Source organism: Panulirus ornatus, chromosome 7, assembly GCF_036320965.1.
Source record: "Panulirus ornatus isolate Po-2019 chromosome 7, ASM3632096v1, whole genome shotgun sequence".
NCBI lineage: Eukaryota > Metazoa > Arthropoda > Malacostraca > Decapoda > Palinuridae > Panulirus > Panulirus ornatus.
The window spans coordinates 3961047-3978440 of record NC_092230.1 but is presented as its reverse complement, the minus strand read 5'-3'; the positions used below and the strand labels follow the sequence as shown (position 1 = coordinate 3978440).

General features: G+C 44.1%; 1 protein-coding gene across 3 annotated transcripts in view; it reads right to left on the bottom strand.

Moving 5' to 3' along the window:
- The window catches only part of LOC139749375 (glycine receptor subunit alpha-4-like), a 149901-nt gene that overhangs the window by 15252 nt on the left and 117255 nt on the right, over positions 1-17394 (bottom strand). For all 3 annotated transcript variants that reach the window (XM_071663158.1, XM_071663160.1, XM_071663159.1), the window contains exon 8: positions 904-1095. In XM_071663158.1, coding sequence (XP_071519259.1) covers positions 904-1095 — 192 coding nt within the window. The remainder of the gene's footprint in view (positions 1-903; positions 1096-17394) is intronic.

The following is a 17394-nucleotide window of genomic DNA, read 5'->3' as shown; positions in this document are numbered from 1 at the left end:
GGTGGGTGACTTACCTGAGGACTTGGAGGAGACCGTCAGGAGGGTGGGTGACTTACCTGAGGACTTGGAGGAGACCGTCAGGAGCGTGGTGACTTACCTGAGGACTTGGAAGGCACCGTCAGGAGGGTGGGTGACTTACCCGAGGACTTGGATGACACCGTCAGGAAGGTGGGTGACTTACCTGAGGACTTGGAGGAGACCGTCAGGAGGGTGGGTGACTTACCTGAGGACTTGGATGACACCGTCAGGAGGGTGGGTGACTTACCTGAGGACTTGGAGGAGACCGTCAGGAGGGTGGGTGACTTACCTGAGGACTTGGAGGAGACCGTCAGGAGGGTGGGTGACTTACCTGAGGACTTGGATGACACCGTCAGGAGGGTGGGTGACTTACCTGAGGACTTGGAGGAGACCGTCAGGAGGGTGGGTGACTTACCTGAGGACTTGGAGGAGACCGTCAGGAGGGTGGGTGACTTACCTGAGGACTTGGAGGAGACCGTCAGGAGGGTGGGTGACTTACCTGAGGACTTGGAGGAGACCGTCAGGAGGGTGGGTGACTTACCTGAGGACTTGGAGGAGACCGTCAGGAGGGTGGGTGACTTACCCGAGGACTTGGAGGACATGACTTACCTGAGGACTTGGAAGACACCGTCAGGAGGGTGGGTGACTTACCTGAGGACTTGGAGGAGACCGTCAGGAGGGTGGTGACTTACCCGAGGACTTGGAGGAGACCGTCAGGAGGGTGGGTGACTTACCTGAGGACTTGGAGGAGACCGTCAGGAGGGTGGGTGACTTACCCGAGGACTTGGAGGACATGACTTACCTGAGGACTTGGAGGAGACCGTCAGGAGCGTGGTGACTTACCTGAGGACTTGGAGGAGACCGTCAGGAGGGTGGGTGACTTACCTGAGGACTTGGAGGAGACCGTCAGGAGGGTGGTGACTCCCAGTGTAGTTCGTCCAGGCACAGAGTCCACATCCATCCAGAAGGAGACCCAGGAGATGACTACGATGAGAATAGTGGGCAGGTAACTCTGGACCAGGTGGAACCCGATGGCTCGCCTCATGTGGAACTCCGCCACCAGACAACTGTAGTTACCTGCAGAATGCATGACGTTCTTGAAAGACGTCGTCTTCTCTACATGAGTCGCTCCTTCAACAACGTTTTCTCTACATGAATCGCTCCTTCAACAACGTTTTCTATACATGAGTCTCTCTTAAACGACGTCTTCTATACATGAGTCTCTCTTAAACGACGTCTTCTATACATGAGTCCCTCTTAAACGACGTCTTCTATACATGAGTCCCTCTTAAACGACGTCCTCTATACATGAGTCCCTCTTAAACGACGTCTTCTATACATGAGTCCCTCTTAAACGACGTCTTCTATACATGAGTCCCTCTCTTAAACGACGTCTTCTTAAAATGTAATAAGTTCTCATATCATGACTATACAATTAAGCCATCTCGTAGAGGTAATTACAGTATCCATAGAGCTGTCATTGAATATCAGATTGGACTAAATAGACCGAGACTACATCCATAGATAGATAATGGCTAGTATGTGTCGATGGGTATGAATTTGTCTATCCACCCCGACGTAAAGGTTAGGACCCAGTGACGCTACCCATCTATCCTCACTACAGCAGCTTTGTACTGTGTCCAGATAGTGTGATTACAACATACGACCCCGGCAGCCAATGGCACACGAGAGAGTAATGTGTCCTCCACTAAGGGTAATGGCCTCCCCCCGCCCCCCCAGATTCCCCAGTAGCAGGGACCCCCCCCCTCTCGTTCTCAGCAGTGGGGAATTGAGGCTTGGTGGGCGGGGAGGGGGGGGGAGGGGGGTGGTTTTTTCCAATGGATGTTCGGATAGGATTCGAACCCTACAACCTCGAGGTTATTAACACCGAGAGATCGTTCGGTAATTCAGACGTGCCTTTAGTTCCAAATGTTGAAGCCTTCGTTAGCATTACTACCATACCACAAAAGCATAGGAAAACTATATTTAAAAGAACGATACACAAAGTCGGAAAGAAAACGTTATGTTATGGGAATGTCAATCATTCAAACTTCAAAGTGTTACTCGTATAACAAAATGACCGCGTCATTAAGTTCGTTATCAATTATTGCGATGACACTGTACGCTTCATATCGTCTGAATTCAGGGAACAAAGAGAACGCGACACATTATTCCAGGTAGTACCATCATGTGCGCGTAGCAAACGCAGGAAAACGCTCACAGTACGCACACACACACACACACACACACACACACACACACATATATATATATATATATGTATTTATACATATGTATATATACTGGAAAGGATCACAATTTTGCGCGTGATCAAGATATTCCTATGAGTCCACGTGGAAAATGAAACACGAAGCATGTTTACCAAATGGCGTCCTAGCTTCGTCTCTTCGATGTATATCAACTGACTGTTATATTTCTCTCTTGTGTCTCCCCTGATGATGTGATTATTACACGAAAGTGCACTTGGGAACTTTTCGTGTTTCATTTTCCACGTGGACTCATAGGAATATATATATATATATATATATATATATATATATATATATATATATATATACATCCCTGGGGATAGGGGATTAAGAATACTTCCCACGTATTCCCTGCGTGTCGTAGAAGGCGACTAAAAGGGGAGGGAGCGGGGGGCTGGAAATCCTCCCCTCTCGTTTTTTTTTTTTTTTAATTTTCCAAAAGAAGGAACAGAGGGGGCCAGGTGAGGATATTCCAAAAAAGGCCCAGTCCTCTGTTCTTAACGCTACCTCGCCAACGCGGGAAATGGCAAATAGTTTAAAAGAAAGAAAAAGATATATACATATACGATGATGTGGGTTTAACAATGACTAGTGACTGGAAACACCAGGTTTAAAGACAAGGGCATACCTAAGTGTACTGAGTAGGAAAGATGGTATGAGGGTATCATTGGATTACATACGAACTGATAGGCGGATAAAAGAGGGTTTCTTGGATGTGAATGTGTCGAGCGGATCTGCTAGTGTGATGTCTGATCATTACCCAGTGGTGGCATAGTGGAGGATTTGTAAAGGCTTTCGGAGGTGGAGAAGAAGGTGGTAAAGTAACTGCGCTAGAAAAAAGAGAATTGTGTGAAGAAATACCACGAGGCATTGAAGTGTAGAATGGCAAAAGGTGAGAGTAAACGGAACAAGGGGAGTGAGTGAGGAAGGAGAGGAATTTAGGGGAGCAGTGATGGCATGTGCGAGAGAAGTGTGTGACATGCGAAACGTGGAAGGTGGGCAGGTGATAAAGGATGATGATTGGCGGAATGACGAAGTAAAGCGTTTGACCTGTGCATACAGGGAAGGAGTGCAGATGGTTATGAAATGTGCAAGAGAAAGCGGCAATGGGTCAGGAGGAAGGTGCAGGGGATGAAAAAGAGGGCAAGTGAGAGTTGAAGTGAACGAGTATCTGTTAACTTCAGAGAGAATAACATGTTTTGGAAGGAGGTTAATCGAGTGAAATATACAAACAAACAGATGGGAACATCACTGAAAGAGGCAAATGGGAAAGTGGTCGCAAGTAGTTATGGAGTGAGGAAGAGACGGAGTGAGGATTTTGAAGGACTGTTGAATGTGTTTCATGATAAGGTTGCATATGCAGGATGTTTGGGTCGCGGTGTAAGGGAAAGTGGTTCCATGAGGAAAGAGGTGGTGAAAACCTTTGCGTATGATGAAACGTGACAAGGCAGCTGGAGTGGATCGTATTGCAATTGAATTTCTTAAGAAAGGAGCTAACTGTGTTGCTGAGTGGTTGGGTAGGATTTTCAGTGTCTGAAGGACTGGCGGAATTCATGTAGTATAGTGCCATTGTACCGTTGTATAAAGGCAAGGGGGATAAAGATGTTCAAAGTACAGGGGTATAAGTTTGTTGAGTATACCTAGAAAGTTGTATGGGAGAGGGTAAAGGCATGTACAGAGCATCATATTGGGGAGGAGCAATGTGATTTTTGGAGTGATGACGGATGTGTGGATCGGGTGTTTGCTTTGAAGATTGTGTGTGTGAGAAAACCTTAAAGAAACAGAAGGACATGTGTACAGGTAGTAATGGATTTGGTTAAGCTTATGATATGATAGAGATGCCTTGTGGAAGGTCTTACGTATATATGGTGTTGGAGGAAAGTTACTAGAAGCAGTGAGAAGATTTAATCAAGTGAGTAAGGTGTGTGTGCGAGTAGATTGAGAGGTGAATGAGTGGTTCCAAGTGAAGGTTGGTCTGCGGCAGGGGTGTGTGATGTCACCATGGCTGTTTAATTTGTTTCTGGCTGGGGTGATGAGGGAGGCAGGTGCAAGGATATTTGGGAAAGGGGCGAGTATATGGTCTGTAGAATATGAGGGTACTTTAGTGGTTGGTCACTTTTTGTTTGCTGATGTCACGGTCCTGGTGGCAGATTCGAGTGAGAAGCTGTAAAAGTTGGCTCCTGAGTATGGGAGTGTGTGTAAAAGGAGAAAGTTGAGAATAAATGTAAATAAGAACAAGGATAATAGGTTTAACAGGGCAAGGGGACAAGTCAGTTGGGGTGTGAGTCTGAATGGTGAAAGGTGTACAAGGGATACAGTGAATTGGAGTGATGTGGTATACAGGGGGCGACATACTGTCATCGGAATGAACCAGGACATATCTAGTGCCCAGGGTTAAATCATGGAAAGGTCTGTGGTGCCTCGATGTGGATAGGGAGCTGTGGTGTCGGTGCATTACACATGACAGCTAGAGAATGGATGTGAGCGAATGAGCCTTTCTTCGTCTGTTCCTGGCGCTACTCCACTAACATGGAAGAAGGCGATGTGTGTGTGTGTGTGTGTGTGTGTGTGTGTGTGTGTGTGTGTGTGTGTGTAGCGTGCGAGCATATCAGTGAGCTCAATAAAGACATACGCGCAGGCTACAGAGGTCTAGTGGCCTGGCGCTTGGAGATGTACGATAATTGGTATAGGAGAAATAGACATTCCATTACTCGAATGGACGGTCGGTCCCCCTTCTTATGGTCCGTGTGGCGTGGTGGGTAATGGTCCTCTGCCTCCCGTCTGGGGTAGGCAAGAGCTGGGGGTCTGGTGTCCGGAGGAGGGGGAGGAGGGGGACCTTTGGGTTTTATGGATGAGTACGTATTAGGATATATATATATATATATATATATATATATATATATATATATATATATATATATATATAGACAGATAGACTCTTAGAGACCTATTCGCCGTTTCCCACGTTTGCAGGGTGGCTTTAGGGGCGAACGGCTGATTCTTAAAACTCCTTACTCTCTTCCTTCTTTTGGTATCCAATAATACGAGACAGTGGGTGGGACGTTGGGGGAGGGGAGATAAGGGATTTCCCGCCGTCCCTATTGGTCGTCATATTTGCCTATTGAATCTCGCAGGAGATATATATGAAGGCGTCTTTTCTCCTCCGTCCCTAGGGATAGAAAGTACCTATACATGTACGGAGATTATTTTTACCTCCGCAGAGGCTTAGTGTTTGAGTTGGGGAGTCGAGTTGGGTGGGTGTTTGTGCAGAGAAACAACGTGAATAAAAGTAAGGCTATTCAGTTTAGCAGTGGAGAGAGAGAGAGAGAGAGAGAGAGAGAGAGAGAGAGAGAGAGAGAGAGAGAGAGGTAGGGTTAGAGCGTACGTTTGAATGGAGAGAATGCGGAGGAAGTGGAGTGTTTTACACACGTGTGAATGGACATGGCCGAAGTTAGAAAAAAAAACGGAAGCTGGAGTAAGACATAAGGTGGGTCAGGGAGAGGCTTAATGTCCTCGATACATCGAGAAGTGTGAGGGTAAAGATGGGTACTTTGGAGGGTATAGCGGTCCCGACGGTGTGTCATGAGTACATGGCATAAACTCTGGATAAATAGGTATGGAAGAGCGTGGCTTTATTGGGAAGAGAATTATCTAAGACATGAAGTGTGAACAAGAATGACACTGAAGTATGAATGATAAGGTAAGAGCGAGTTGTGGTCGAAAGAAGAGGATGGGTTGAAAGAGCTGATACTGGTGTGCTGAAATGTTTTGGACATATGGAGAGGATGAGTGAGGAGAGGTTGAGTGAAGGGGTATATCTGTCAGAAGTGGAGGGGACTAGAAAAAGTAGAGATTGAGTTTGAGATGAAGGGATGGAGCGAAAAATTGCTTAGGGAACTGACCATGCCGGAGGAAGCGAAACGTGTGCACGGGAGAGAGCGAATTGGAACAATGTTTTATAAGTGAGGCGATGTGGTCTCAGTGGACTGAACCATGGCCTATGAAGCGGTCAGGTCCTTAAGGCTTTCAACACCTCTTCACTCTTCACCAAACCACTCTTCATGATTCACTTTGCAAACCACACCAACCCAAACACCCTACATCGGCCATTCTATTATCAAACACATTCAACAGTCTTTCACATTACTCACTCCATCTCCTCCTCACTTCATCACTACCTTCAAATACTTCCCCATTTGCTCCCTCCACTGATATTCCCAATTGCTTTCTTTTTTTTCCTCGCACACTATTAAGCTCCTTGCAAAGCGTCTTATTCTCCCTAAGGTTTAATGATACTCTCTTATTTGCCCTCTTTTTCAACCCCTGCACCTTCCTCTTGACCTCCTGCCGCTTTCTGTTATACATCTCCCAATCATTTGCGCTCCTTTTCTGCAAGTGTATATATATATATATATATATATATATATATATATATATATATATATATATATATATATATATATATATACATATATATATTCGCCATTTTCTGCGTTAGAGAGGTAGCGTCAACAACAGGTGACCAAGCCTTAGAGGGAAAAAGTCCTCAGTTGGCCTCCTTCTCAGTTCTTCTTTTGGAAAAGTAAAACAGGAGGGGAGGATTTCCAGACCACCCCTTCTCCCACCCCTTTTCAATCGCCTTCTACGACACGCAGGGAATACGTGTGCAGTATTCTTTCTCCCCTATCACCAGGGATGATATATATGTATGTTTCTTGTGTGGTTTAGTTGCTGTGAGGTTTATCTCGGGGTCCCTTGCCTGCCTGTAGCCTGCCTCGACACCCCATTACGAGATAAGAGAGATAAACCTCAGTAAGATAGATGTGCCACGTACAAATGGAGATGGGCTTGAAGCCCCGTTGTCTCCAGCATATCTTGATTGTACCCTGAGTGAACACGACGGTTTTCAGTTGTACTGGGATCCCCGGTGTCGCACCGGATCGGTGGGAATGTTTCTTTATATCACTCTGACGTATTATTCTGACCGCTCGCGGTGTTGTTATAGTAGGGTATCTTGGTTAGGAATAGATAAATGAGTTGTTCTTCTGCTGGTCAATGTCTAAGAGAGGTATAGTTCTATGGTAAAATCAATGACGTACTTTTATTAGTCTGACTGGAAGGATCATATTAATCTTTTATCTTTTTTCAGTATTTTTTTTTTTCTAGGTGAATTTGGACTCCGTCCAACATCCCTTACCGGATACCATTTGTGGTCTATATTTCTTTTCTTGCGGGTAAAAGTCACTGAAGATACGCCGAAGACACTGCCGGAAGACGAAGGGTCATCATTCTTCGTGCAAATACATTCTCTTTGGTGACTCCATCTCACTTCCACTGATTGGATTTTAGTCTCCCATTGGTATGAGCACATATCCCCTCCCAGCAAATGTGTGTTTCATTGCGAGACTAAAGCCCATATCAAGATACACCCTGGCTGGCGATCCCCGTGCTCTGGGGAGTTGGAAGACAACGCAAATGTTACATGGATTTCAGGTTTATATTGTGTGGCCCTTAAATCACGTTCCTCTAAACCACATCTCGTGTGGATAGTGTCGCCCCTGGGAGGCTGAACCCAGCGCTTGCCTGAGGGTCTGATGTGCGCCAAACGTTTCTCAATTGCTTGCAAGATTGATTGATATCATACAATCAACATAATCATATATACATGATGTCAGACTTGGCACACCTCCTTGAGGTACCTCAAAGTGAACCTAAGTTGTCATAACACGGTCTGTCTATAAGAATTTCCTTCACGACTATCACCAATTTACTCTTAACGAATAAAGCTTGGGTTAACAAGCAGTTTATTTCGACATTCATCTAAGGCACATACTATTCACAGATTCACTGTATCTAATAGGTATTGAGGTACCAAATTTACAGAGGTCATACCCTTAATATTCAATGATATTCGCTCCCTCGTAGGAAAGGAGACAAGTACTTGAATATTCATTCAGTGATCTGAGGAAGGTATCAAGTGAGCACAATGGACGACATAACAAGTCCTCTCCTTCTGCAGGAGGACTGAGAGAGAGAGAGAGAGAGAGAGAGAGAGAGAGAGAGAGAGAGAGAGAGAGAGAGAGAGAGAGAGAGAGAGATCCAGCTGGCCCTCGCGTCACTCAATCCTCACTCCGCCGTCATTGTGGCCTAATTTGTCCTTATTAACGCACAGGATCATCGACTGTGTGTGTGTGTGTGTGTGTGTCGGCGGGAGGCTCTCAAGCATCCGTGTTGACAGGAGGAGATCAGTGCAAGGTGGAATGAGTTTATAGCGAGTTCTTCTGTTGAGGTGAGTGAGATGGTGTCCTATTGACAATGTCGATAAGGGTTTATTACTCAATATATATCGTGCATATATATACACTCGTCATACACTGTGACCTCACAATATATATATATATATATATATATATATATATATATATATATATATATATATATATATATGTGTGTGTGTGTGACACGAAGTTGAGGAGGTACAAATACACAAGGTTGAAGTAGAGCTAAAATCGAAGCGTCTCCTCACAACTGAGTTCGTCATTTTGGACAGACAGAAGCGTCACGTCCGAGCAGTAAACACAAGAAAACACGTCCATTTAACTTTGCTGGGTCCCCCAGGGGCCTCCTGATTGGCTGAGCAGTCTTACGACCCATCCCAGACGACCCTATCACAGAGCGCATCTCGCATAGCTGCCAAGGACAACGCTAGGATAACCGCCCAAATATTCACATTAGAATGTTCGGGTCAGATGTACTATGCTGGTTGAACGGTCTTCCTCTGCATCTCTCCATTCTCTAGTGCAGGACGTAAGCATCAGCGCCTTGAGGGAGATGTGAACCATCGTCCACATGGCCTTCGAAGTCTTGTTTGGTTGGACGTGTATCTGACGCTCATAAAGCCTCTTCTCTAGTCCTCATGTAGTCTATAGTCAGCCTTATCACATTCGCTACATGTTGAGCACTATTTCTCCGTAGACTTCCATCTTCGAAGTCGGCAAGTCGAGGTCATACTTGCTCTTAATGGCTATCATCACAGCCTTGTTCACATCAAAGTTACCCCAGTTAATCATCAGTGATATTGATGTCACTAAACTCGTACATCAAACCTACACAGTGGGTGAGACAGGCAGCCCACACTATGACCCAAGGAACGTTGCAAATCGACTCATGGGCATCTCAGTGATGTCTCTACACATTAGGCACAGCAAGCTTTATACATGGTCACGGGAGTCATACATGCGATGGCATGAATCCTTAAATCGATTACGTCACATCCCCCTCTGTGACCTGACCTAAGAGGTCAAGACCTTGACCAGACGATATGATAGTCTCCTCTCTTGTTTCCATTGATATATGTATATATATATATATATATATATATATATATATATATATATATATATATATATATATATGACTATAACACGAAAGTGCACCTGGGAATTTATCGTGTTTCATTTCCCCGTGGACTCAGAGGAATATATATATAAGAAAACACATCTTAACACCTTTTCTTCATCAATCCAAAACAGTTTCGATCTCTCACGAATTCCCTTCCAGTGGCAGAGAGGGAGAGCAACATACATACATGCTCACCTGAATCATACATATGACTGCATGAATCCTAGGACAGACTACGTCACCCCACCTGCTCTGACCTGACCCGAAAGGTCAAGACCTTGACCAGACGGGAGGGTGAACTCCTTCCTTTCCCTTGATAATTCTATCAGACTTGTAACCATTTCGGAAATAATTTTGTCGAAGGTAAACAGACCATTTGATAAATATTTGTGTACAGTTAGCAAATCTTGTCAAGACTTATTCATCAACTTAAACGACAATTGGTCTAGTCGATCATATGATTAAAATCTCCAAATGATCAACGGCATCCAAGACAGAAAATGCATCAGATGCATCTATTAATCATTCATCAAAAATGGGTACCTGGCTTAGGCTAGGGTATTCATACATAATGCCTTAATGACATAGCCTTCTTTAGGACCCTCAGCTGCCCGTGCCGTCTCAGATAACATAGAGTATGTACATGGTCGTGAAAAGATATCTTTGTCAATCGTGTGGTTACAAGGTGACTTATAGATAGTTTAGCCATCTCTGTGCGTATTAAGGATGCAAACTTGTGTGAGAGAGAAAGATGGAAGGATGGAGTGAAAAAGACTTTGTGTTCTCGGGGGCCTGAAAATGTAAGAGGGGGAAATTCATGCACGGGATAGAGTGATTTGGAACGATGTGGTATACAGGGGTCGACACGCTGTCACTAGACTCGACCAGGGCATATGAAGCAGCTGGGGGAAAACCAAGGAAAGGTCTGGAGTCTAGTTGTGAATAGGGAGCTGTAGTTTCGGTACATTACAAAATACAGGTAGAGAATGGAATTGAGCAAATGAGATCTTTACCTCATCTATTCCTGGCATTACCTCGCTAGCACTTGCAACGTTGAACAAGAATAATAATAATGACAATAAAGATAATTACATTATCATAATGATAAAAATGTAATCATTGTCTATCCTTACCATCATTACAATTTCTATAGTCATTATTATATTTATTATGAATTATAATTATCATTATCATTAGTATTTAAGGGCACCGCATGATTCACTTACGTACGTCTTACGCATATAAGGCGTACGTAGTCTTAGCATTTAACACCTGAAGAAGGTGTTAGAAATCTTTCGGCTGGTGTACGCAACTTGTCATTGAGGGCCTTAATGACCATGGCAGTTGAATAGCCTGTTGCCTAACCCTCCAGCCAATCATCTCTCAGGGATATCTTTGTTTTCACTTTACAGTGATAGTAGACTGTGTTCAGAGCAAAATGAGCCTGAATAAGCAAGATTAGGAACACTATTGTTCATTCTTCTATGAAGATCATGGAAAAATGTGGCATTACTATCAAAGTGAGCGAAATATTCGTGAAAAATGAGCGAAATATATGGAACTCTCATTTATCTTTCCCTAGAAGCCGAGGTCTATCCTACAAATTATAGTTATAGTCGAAATATATCGGATATTTTACCCATAACATCAACGTCAGGCGAAGTGGGCAGAAATGTAAACAAGCAGACGACGCACCGAGTGGCTGTTAGCACCATTGCCCACCCTCCCCGGTAATCAACCACCGTACACACAGTCCCCAGCAGCTCACCTCATTAACTTTAATGTATTTGTACTGTGAATTTCCGCCTGGGGGGGGGGGGGATTTGGGAGGGTGAGGGGGGGGGGGGGCTAGGTATAGTATTCATAGCAGCTGGTGATATTGACAAATGTATCACCTACATATATGCTAATTAAACCTATATTTTCTCTGTACTGTTTACCCCCAACCCAATATCAATTATTTATTCATTGTTGTAGTACAAACACACACACACACACTTACATATATATATATATATATATATATATATATATATATATATATATATATATATATATATATATATATTTTTTTTTTTGCTTTGTCGCTGTCTCCCGCGTTTGCGAGGTAGCGCAAGGAAACAGACGAAAGAAATGGCCCACCCCCCCCCCCCCCCCATACACATGTATATACATACGTCCACACACGCAAATATACATACCTACACAGCTTTCCATGGTTTACCCCAGACGCTTCACATGCCCTGCTTCAATCCACTGACAGCACGTCAACCCCGGTATACCACATCGCTCCAATTCACTCTATTCCTTGCCCTCCTTTCACCCTCCTGCATGTTCAGGCCCCGATCACACAAAATCTTTTTCACTCCATCTTTCCACCTCCAATTTGGTCTCCCTCTTCTCCTTGTTCCCTCCACCTCCGACACATATATCCTCTTGGTCAATCTTTCCTTACTCATCCTCTCCATGTGCCCAAACCACTTCAAAACACCCTCTTCTGCTCTCTCAACCACGCTCTTTTTATTTCCACACATCTCTCTTACCCTTACGTTACTCACTCGATCAAACCACCTCACACCACACATTGTCCTCAAACATCTCATTTCCAGCACATCCATCCTCCTGCGCACAACTCTATCCATAGCCCACGCCTCGCAACCATACAACATTGTTGGAAGCACTATTCCTTCAAACATACCCATTTTTGCTTTCCGAGATAATGTTCTCGACTTCCACACATTCTTCAAGGCCCCCAGGATTTTCGCCCCCTCCCCCACCCTATGATCCACTTCCGCTTCCATGGTTCCATCCGCTGCCAGATCCACTCCCAGATATCTAAAACACTTCACTTCCTCCAGTTTTTCTCCATTCAAACTCACCTCCCAATTGACTTGACCCTCAACCCTACTGTACCTAATAACCTTGCTCTTATTCACATTTACTCTTAACTTTCTTCTTCCACACACTTTTCCAAACTCAGTCACCAGCTTCTGCAGTTTCTCACATGAATCAGCCACCAGCGCTGTATCATCAGCGAACAACAACTGACTCACTTCCCAAGCTCTCTCATCCCCAACAGACTTCATACTTGCCCCTCTTTCCAAAACTCTTGCATTTACCTCCCTAACAACCCCATCCATAAAAAAATTAAACAACCATGGAGACATCACACACCCCTGCCGCAAACCTACATTCACTGAGAACCAATCACTTTCCTCTCTTCCTACACGTACACATGCCTTACATCCTCGATAAAAACTTTTTACTGCTTCTAACAACTTTCCTCCCACACCATATATTCTTAATACCTTCCACAGAGCATCTCTATCAACTCTATCATATGCCTTCTCCAGATCCATAAATGCTACATACAAATCCATTTGCTTTTCTAAGTATTTCTCACATACATTCTTCAAAGCAAACACCTGATCCACACATCCTCTACCACTTCTGAAACCACACTGCTCTTCCCCAATCTGATGCTCTGTACATGCCTTCACCCTCTCAATCAATACCCTCCCATATAATTTACCAGGAATACTCAACAAACTTATACTTATATTTCTTTTTCTTTTATACTATTCGCCATTTCCCGCATTAGCGAGGTAGTGTTAAGAACAGAGGACTGGGCCTTTGAGGGAATATCCTCACCTGGCCCCCTTCTCTGTTCCCTCTTTTTGAAAATTAAAAAAAATGAGAGGGGAGGATTTGCAGCCCCCCGCTCCCTTCCCTTTTAGTCGCCTTCTACGACACGCAGGGAACACGTGGGAAGTATTCTTTCTCTCTCTCTCTCTCTCTCTCTCTCTCTCTCTCTCTCTCTCTCTCTCTCTCTCTCTCTCTATATATATATATATATATATATATATATATATATATAGTGTCTGTTGTCTTTGTCTGTCTGTTATCTAACTACCCCTAAGCCAATGGGCAAGTCTCAACCACTTGTTTGGGGGATAATTGTTCTGAACAAGGGACATGGTGATGTGGGGTTGAGAACCCCCTCCATCTCCCATTTCTTCTCTCTGGGGTTGAGGTGGGGTTGAAGTGGGGGGGGGTTACATACGCCCGTATGTGCTCTGGGGTACAATGAGGGTTGCTGGGAAAGGACTGGGAACATTGCTAGGACACGACTAGGACCATTGCTGGAATCAGCACTGGGACAACTCCTAGGACCAGCACTGGAAATGTTGCTGAGACACAGTGGGGACCACTGCTGGAACCACCACTGCATCCACCACTTGAACCACCACTAACACCACTATATAAACTACCATTGAGATCACCACTGGGACCACTATTCCAACCACCACTGGGATCACCACTGGACTACCACTAGAACTAGTATCAACACGACCACTGAAGTCATTCCGACAGTGCAGGCCAACCACAATCACACAATATCAAGTTTATAACCCATGACCATAACCCATGACCATAACCCATGACCATAACCCATGACCATAACCCATGACCATAACCCATGACCATAACCCATGACCATAACCTATGACCATAACCCATGACCATAACCCATGACCATAACCCATGGCCATCATGGGTACCTCAGCTAATTAACAACATTATCAGTTCAGATCACACTCCCCTCCCCCCTGTGAGGGGGGAAGGGAGGGGGGGGCTCATTGTACTCTTGTTACGACATGTTGTTACATACGACCAAAAAAGGAAATCAGTTGCATTTGCGATTGATTCAGATGGTGGCCTTTTGAGTTCGTAACCATCAGTTAGAATGATGAAGTAACAATAATAATCGTAAGATTATATCAGATAATAATGATGATAATAATGATAATGATAGTAGTAACAATAATGATAATAACAATACTAATGGTCATAATGATAATAAAAATAATGATAATAATAATAATACTAATAATGATAATAGTGATAATAATAATAATAATAATGAAAATAATAATTATAATCTATACCTTCAGAAAGGCAGCATCGAGAAGAAGTGAACAATAACCCCCTTTCCACATTATCAATCAATATAACATCATTTTCAATGCACCGAAACCAGCCCCTGTCATCATTCATTCCACCTGCTGCTTCTCTCAGCACGTTATCATCAAACAATCTCTCCTTTCCATGTCTTTCGATCTGTAGAGAATGCATTAACGCCCATTGACTTCCAAAACCATTCACCCATGTGTGCTTACATATGCACGTTTTTTGAAACCATGTATTTCCAATCGCATTCCATCCTCAGGACACAACTGGACAAGCTTTTCCTCATTGCCCTTGTACACAGAAGACCCCCATATACCACAAATGTATCCTCAACCCCATTCTTGCATTTAGATATAGATACAGATGCATTTAGATACAGATTCGGTCCCGTACATCATATCTAACAAAGCAGTCACTCACCTCCTCCCAGTTCATCTTCACTCCATTCACTCTCAAGTGGATAAGCAATATCATCCACTTCTCATGACCTACCACCAGCCTCACCCCACAGGAATTGAAGACCTTCACTTCCTCATATTATATGACCCATTCCACACGGCCCCTTCTTCATAAACAATGTCCTCCCACTGACCCCCCACACTTCACCTACTGATTCCTCAGTCCTCCCACTGACCCCCCACACTTCACCTACTGATTCCTCAGTCCTCCCACTGACCCCCACACTTCACCTACTGATCCTCAAATCCTCCCACTGACCCCCCACACTTCACCTCAAACCGCTCCATAAGTCTGATAAACCATCTACCCAACACGTCCCCCTTCTAAGACCTTCTATTTCAGAATCATGTCTTTTAAGTATCATTCTCGTGTTTACATAGCGAGGACGATTTCGTTCGTTCCAAATTCGTTTTACGTCACTCAGAGTGTGTGTGTGTATATATATATATATATATATATATATATATATATATATATATATATAGACCGTAAGACAATACTGATTCGCTAGGCTGCCTTCTGGTTCTCAGAGTCGTATGTTTCCACGATAGTCGAATTACTGTACAGGTCAGTTACTATCTGTGTCTTATGAGTTGTCGACATATATTCATTCCCCATCCGGTAAGAGACACTGCCTCCCAATGCTCAATAGTTAGCTAGACAAAATGAATCAGTGTGAATAGCTGAAACCTTCGTTACAGACCCGCTCGCTTAACTCGCGTCTTCTGGCTTTGTTTACATCACGTGACGTTGTGACCAGATGATGGTGACTCGAAAACCCAGACACAACATTGGTGGTCTTAGCACGCTTACATAGCCCGTCCGTGACTGGTAATTAAAGCTTATAATGCCTTTCCTTCATTAGTGTTGCTTAAGCCTTGAAACACTCCTCATGGCTCCGGATGCGTATGCTGTTCAAGAAATTGAAACACTGTTATTCCCCCTCCCACAACATTTTGTTTTTTGGGTGGGGGTAAGAAGGGGAGGCGAGAGAGAGAGAGAGAGAGAGAGAGAGAGAGAGAGAGAGAGAGAGAGAGAGAGAGAGAGAGAGAGAGACAATAATCGCCTCATCTACATTAAAGTTTGATGTGTGAGGGTGTTTAAGGTAATCAGATGTAAGATTACATTTTGGGAAACTATTAGAGTAACAGACATTCCTCATATATATATATATATATATATATATATATATATATATATATATATATATATATATATATATCCTCCACCTCTAATGGAATAGAAGAATTAGTCCAAAACCCAAATTTAGGGATCCTAGTTATGTGGTCTGGTCCCTGGGACATCCTTACACCAATACGTTATCATCGTAACAAATTGGATATTGTAATGGTATTCACCGCAGGATTACATTTGATTCGAAACATATCGCTCGAGCGGATATGACACGCACGCTAGGGCCTGTGTTCCGAGCCCAGAACGGCCACGCGGCTCACAGGCAACCCAAGCCGCTCATCCTCCAATTTGGGGTTGGTCGATAAACGAGCGTCTAGCGGAAAGTGAGGTGTATATATATATATATATATATATATATATATATATATATATATAGATAGATAGATAGATAGATAGATAGATAGATATATAGATAGGTAGGTAGGTAGGTAGACAGACAGACAGATAGATAAGAGTCCCTCTGGTGAGGAAGGACCCAAGTGTCTTCCTTGCAACTAAGAGAATGGATTTCCTCCCTCCTTCCCTCCCCTCCTTCTTCTTTCTCCTCCCCTCCTTCCCTCCCCTCCTTCTTCTCTCTCCTCCCCACTTCCCTCCCCTCCTTCTCTCTCCTCCCCCCTTCCCTCCCCTCCTTCTTCTCTCTCCTCCCCCCTTCCCTCCCCTCCTTCTCTCTCCTCCTCCTCCTCCTCCTCCTTTCGAACTGGCAAGGAGGGTGAGGTGTCGTTGCGCCTACTCAACCAATCCCCCCTCCTTTCCTCCTCCTCCTCCCATCTCCCTCCTTCCCTTCCGTCTAGCATGGAGGGTGAGGTTGTGGTGATGGGTGGTGATGGGTATGCTGCCCCCGCATCTTAACTCCTGTGACCTCAGAGCACACGCTTGCTAGAGCTGGCTGGGGCTGGCCCAGGGTCGATGGGGTTGCACGAGACGAGAATTTAACTGGAATTATGTGAAAAGAAGACATTGTTTTTGTACTAGAATATACTGGAATTAGAGAAAAGAAGACATTGTTTGTGTACTAGAATAAACTGGAATTAGAGAAAAGAAGACATTGTTTTTGTACTAGAATAAACTGGAGTTAGAGAAA